Here is a 5,395-nt window from a genome sequence, read left to right on the forward strand (position 1 = left end):
AAATTGTTGCTTGGAGAAGATATGTCTGGTTGTGGAAATGGGGTTTGCAATTGCATGGCATTGTTGTTAATTTTCTAGTTTAATTAGGTGGCTTGTTATTGTTTGGCATCACATGCATGAACATGTTGTGCTGTCATGAGATGTGTGACACACTTGTAGATTCATTTTATCAACACAGTTTATCTGATGGTACTAGCAGGTTCACTGACTTACTGGACATGAGGACAGTAACACAAATTTTTATGAAAAATGCTTGACTAACTTATATTAAGAGCACATGTTTATTTTTGTTGAAGTTGAAAATTTTCTGCTGAATTTTTTGTTAAAAATATTATAAATAAATATAAAAGTTAGCTAAAATAGTATAATAATACTCTAAATAATATAAAAAATACAGTAGTATCATGAATAATAACAAAAATAAGTTAGTAAAAAGCATTTTTGCAAATACACACTAGAGAACGAAAGAATAAGGACAGTAACAAAAATTTCCAGTTCTTCACAGAGCCATGTCTCACGCTGAAATTCAGATTCCAAGAGTCAAACTTGGAAACCGGGGTTTAGAGGTAAATGGGTCTGATTCATTTCTTAAAACTTGTTCAGTTTTCATTCTATTACAGTTGGGTTTAACATGAATTGCAATATATATATATATATATATATATATATTTTTTGGGTTGTGAATTTTGGGTGATTAGGTTTCAAAGTTGGGATTTGGGTGTGCTGGGTTAACTGGGGCATATAGTGATCCCCTGTCTGATGAAGAAGGAATTTCAGTCATAAAGCATGCTTTCAGTAAGGGAATCACTTTCTTTGACACAGCAGATATTTATGGAGCCAATGCTAATGAAATCATGATTGGAAAGGTTTATCAACTGTAATTATTTCAAGTATTTCTATTTATAAGGCTTTTGAGTGAAGTAAGTTATGTGTGGCGCACATTTACATAGTTGAGTGCAATGTCAATGTGAGATGTTGGTTATAAGAAAATCAGAAACATTTCAGGCTTTGAGGCAGTTGCCTAGGGATAAAATCCAGCTTGCCACCAAATTTGGTCTTCTTAAAATGGAAGCTGATGGTATGGAAGTTTGTGGCCGCCCAGAATATGTAAGGAGGTGTTGTGAGGCTAGTCTTAAACGACTTGGCGTGGAATACGTTGATCTTTATTATCAGCATCGGATTGACAAGTTGGTTCCAATTGAGGACACTGTATGTAGCTAGCTTCACTCATTTACCTTTTCAGTTTGTAGTATACTAGTACTCTTAAAGTAACAGTTTCTGTCTACCTTATCACAATGATTGAAGAGATTTTTGTTAGGTTTTGGTTTAATAACAAAATTGAGCTGCAAATTCATGTTACTGTTTACCCTTGTATTCCAAGGATCCATATTTTAAAGAAGATTTTAGTGTTCTATATAGATGTTACTATATTTCAGATATTCACTCAATCTTCACCTCTTCAAACACTAATTTTTAGAATCTTTGTTAAATGTTTTAAAAACTTATTTTTAGATCAAATATTATTTTACTTCCAAAATGGAGCAACAGATGACATCCTTTTTGGGAAATAGATCTTGTGTGGTTTGTTACATGAATTTCACTTAATGATCTTGCTTTTAATTCTTCATATTATTGGTATGGTAGATGGAAGAGCTTAAGAAGTTGGTTGAAGAGGGGAAGATAAAGTATATTGGGTTATCTGAAGCTAGCCCAGATACAATTCGGAGGGCTCATGCAGTTCACCCCATTACTGCATTACAGATGGAGTGGTCTTTGTGGACTCGTGATATCGAAGAAGAGATAGTCCCCCTTTGCAGGTCATTCATAAGAGGATTCCATGTTCTATATTTGACAATAATGAAAATCTGTGTTGAGTCTTATTTAAATGGAATCCCAAGGTGTTTTCGTTACTGTAAGGAAACAGATAAAGGGTCCAAACTCCAGGTTAAGTGTTGTTAGGACAAAATATGAAGCAATTCAGCCCTTCTAGCCACTTTTACTTTCATAATCAAGGGTAAAAAGTTATCATTACACTATTTCTTCCAGTAGTCAACCCATTAAGCCCTATCTTCCTTACTACTGGGGTTGGCTTACTAGTTCATTTTTACTATCATTCTCCATTGAGATGGCTGAGTTCCTTTGTATACTGGTGTTTCAGCTAGTGGAAGGAATCTTTGTTGTATTCATAAATATTGTCAATGGGATTTCAGATTTTTAAGAACTTTGTTTACTAACCTATCTAATATATTCTTGTCATTAAATCAGGGAACTTGGAATCGGGATAGTGGCTTACGGCCCTCTTGGCCGTGGTTTTTTTGCAGGGAGGGCAGCTATTGAGAGTGTGCCAACAGTGGGTTTAATGGTATGAACTTGGATTTGACTATAATTCTGTTGCAAATTAGACAGTGAGATGTAGACAAAGCATTTTAATAGGAATTAATCTTTTTTGTGAATTACATTATTGATCTTTCTGATTTGTTTGGAATGCATGCTGTTATTTAAGTCTACACATCCAAGGTTCACGGGGGAAAATCTAGACAAGAACAAAGTACTCTATGAGCGAGTTGTGAAGTTGGCTTCTAAGTTTGGCTGCACCTCCGCTCAACTGACTCTCTCATGGCTTCTCCACCAAGGTGATGACGTGATCCCAATCCCTGGTAAGTTTATGGTGCACTAATGCATGAGCCAATTATATGTTTTATATCAAGTTTCCATCAACAAGTTCATCTTTGTACTTCCCAAAGAAGCCAGTATTTCTTAAATCCAGTGAAAATTTAATAGAAGTCATTTGGAGTTTGCAATGGCAATGGTATAAATTTGCATGCCAAAGGCTATATATCTTGAAAAATCTACCCAATTAATGGATTAATGGTTTTGATCCCTAAATTGGCTTTCTACCAAATTTTAATTGACTAATCAATTAAGTCCGATTCAATGGTTAGCCAATTATATATTGCTTGGATAATCACAAAGAATAGAAAATCCCAAACAGACACCCAAACACAAGATGTGTTTATAGAGAAAAAAACCCGTAGTGGGGAGAAAACTCTTTGGGGCCTAGCCTAGCAAAAGAATCCACTAGAAAAGCTAGTTGTGATACAATACACATAAAATTTACAAATCCTCCTAGTCTATTGATGAACTTGTATTTGAGCTTCTCACTCCTATTAGCAACTGGCTGCGTCAGCTCTTTCTCTGCCTAGTATCAATTTTGCAAGTTGAGATGTCAATCACAAATCCAAGCTAATGGATACTTTAAGGCCACTAATTTCCAGGGACAATCACTTTAATCAATACCTCACAAGGGTAATTGGGAGTATTTGGTTTAATCTCCTCTCATACTGTATGACAATTTGGAGAGGGTGAAGGTATAGTGGTTACTATGGTTTTCTCTCCAGGGGAATGGATAGTTCTCCTTCTATCTTCTTATCATTAGGGCGTGATTTTGTGGATTTATAAGAGACTAAAGAGGGTAATTGGGTGGGGAACAGCCTAGAACAAAAGCAACAAATTCCTCTTAGGTGCAAACTCGCTTGACCAAGTTATGGGCAAGAGACGAGCGTACGAATCTGACTTGAACTGATTTCTGAAATTTCCAAGTTTGCTCAAAATTCACCTGACATTGGATGCTTCTGATCCTCTTGTCTCCAATGCAAATACAACTCAATGAAATACAATACAAGGAATATTTGCATATTACAATAAAAAAGTTTGGCACGGAATTAGCCAACACTAGAAATCTGAACATATCTCAACCCTGATGTTGCTTGCAGACATCTGAAATAAGGTTGGATATTCTTCCAAAGGCAATTGGATGTCATCATTTTTGTAGTTGTTATTTATGTGCATCTCAAGTGTTTGTACACTGACCGTTTCTTGTTACTTTGATCCAAACATCTTGCAGTAGACTTGCTATATGGCAATTGCTGGTCTGCAATTGGTGTTTTGTTCAAGAGAGAATCTAATGAAATAGCAGACAATTGATAAGCTGACGGTAATAAATGATTAGTTTTCTCTTCTTTCTCCCCCTTGTCACGGTGCATTAAAGGAATTTGTCAATCTCAAAGTAGCTACTAGAGCATGAGTCCTCTCAGAACTAATGATGGGTCACCTTTCATCATAGTAGGAAAGCTCAATTGTGAAAAGCAACTTAAGCATTTAAAGGATTTTTTTTTTCTGCGTTACACTTGAGGTTCCCTAAAGTTTTTGTTTTTGAAGTTTGAGGTTTGTTAAATAATCATATTCCTTGGTACAAATATAAACTATTAATTGAACACAAATGCTTAAAGGGTTTACAAAATTGATGCTCTTCATTTCTATTTGTCTTTTAACTCATCCTTTGGTACTCTTTTCATAGGGATCAACATTGTAAGCTTTCCTAAAATTTTTATTGTTACATTTCATTATTTAGTTAGTATCATTCTGTAATGTTTTGTGGAAAATAAGTACTAGCATATTCACTGCCCTATGGCTAGACCTTACTTTTTCATGCTTCACAAACTTTCTATTGTACATTTCACTTGCCTTTTCTGCAAACATTCAGGGACAACCAAGGTTAAGCATGTAGATGATAATGTTGGCTCCTTGAAAGTGAAGCTCACTGCAGAGGACTTGAAAGAGATTACAGATGCTGTGGCCATCAATGAGGTGGCTGGAGCTAGAATCCATGCAGGGATAGAATTGTCCTCTTGGAGGTTTGTAAACACACCTTCAAAGAGTGACAATGCATCAGAACAAGACTCATGATTTAATCAGTTAGGCTTCTAAACTACTAATAATAATTCTTGACTTTTGCTTTATTTGGTTGAGCTTGACTGGCATAATGTTCTTATAATTATAAAACTACTTCGAGGAAGGAGATTAATGGTGTGTTTTGAGTAATGATAACTTTTAGGAATGCAGTTGAAACTGTATTTGGTAAACTATTTGAAATACTTTATGGTATTTAATCTTTATCTCCCAGCTTTTTTGTTAGCAAATCTTTACCTCCAAGCTAGCATCAGATTTTCCCAAGGAAAAATGGTAATTATGAAATTTAAGTTTATTAGGTTGGATAATAAAGAGCTATTATTAGAAGCGGACGTTATAAGTTTAAATTTTCTAAAAAAAAAAAAAAAAAATTGGACAGATAGACATTATTTTATTTTATCAAAATAATATTTTCTATTACATCCTTAATTGACTTCACTACCACTACCATTGAAGTTTGAAATTGATCTAATAAGAGAGTAGTTCACAAAATTGGGATACAATGAAGGCTCAAAAGTTTAGTTTAGTTAAGTAAAGGTTTTGATTGTTTAATCCAACTGTTTTCACACTTTTTCACATTATGTAATGTGGACACATGCATGAAAGCATGAACATTGTATGAAACATTTTCACATTTGAGAGTGTA

At 34.6% G+C, this 5,395-nt stretch overlaps 1 protein-coding gene across 2 annotated transcripts; it reads left to right on the top strand.

Annotated features, from left to right (window-relative positions):
- The first annotated feature begins 404 nt into the window (after positions 1-404).
- On the top strand, positions 405-4,960 carry LOC126709121 (probable aldo-keto reductase 1). 2 transcript variants are annotated; one of them, XM_050409221.1, is made up of 7 exons: positions 419-566; positions 699-866; positions 1,006-1,209; positions 1,645-1,817; positions 2,266-2,362; positions 2,504-2,657; positions 4,544-4,960. In XM_050409221.1, the coding sequence occupies exons 1-7, from the start codon at positions 510-512 to the stop codon at positions 4,744-4,746; spliced, it is 1,056 nt and encodes a 351-aa protein (XP_050265178.1). In that variant the 5' UTR covers positions 419-509; the 3' UTR covers positions 4,747-4,960. The 2 variants fall into 2 exon arrangements, with proteins under 2 accessions (XP_050265179.1, XP_050265178.1); XM_050409222.1 differs by lacking the exon at positions 699-866 and having other exon boundaries at positions 405-566.
- The last annotated feature ends 435 nt before the right edge of the window (positions 4,961-5,395 follow it).

This window comes from Quercus robur, chromosome 12, assembly GCF_932294415.1.
Source record: "Quercus robur chromosome 12, dhQueRobu3.1, whole genome shotgun sequence".
Taxonomy (NCBI): Eukaryota; Viridiplantae; Streptophyta; class Magnoliopsida; order Fagales; family Fagaceae; genus Quercus; species Quercus robur.

What these genes read in the sequence shown, in the direction of transcription:
- LOC126709121 (XM_050409221.1), top strand. Translation starts at nt 510, where the DNA reads ATGTCTCACGCTGAAATTCAGATTCCAAGAGTCAAACTTGGAAACCGG. An exon ending in ATGAAATCATGATTGGAAAG is followed by an intron (nt 867 to 1,005) that starts GTTTATCAACTG and finishes GAAACATTTCAG; the next exon opens with GCTTTGAGGCAGTTGCCTAG. An exon ending in TGGTTCCAATTGAGGACACT is followed by an intron (nt 1,210 to 1,644) that starts GTATGTAGCTAG and finishes TTGGTATGGTAG; the next exon opens with ATGGAAGAGCTTAAGAAGTT.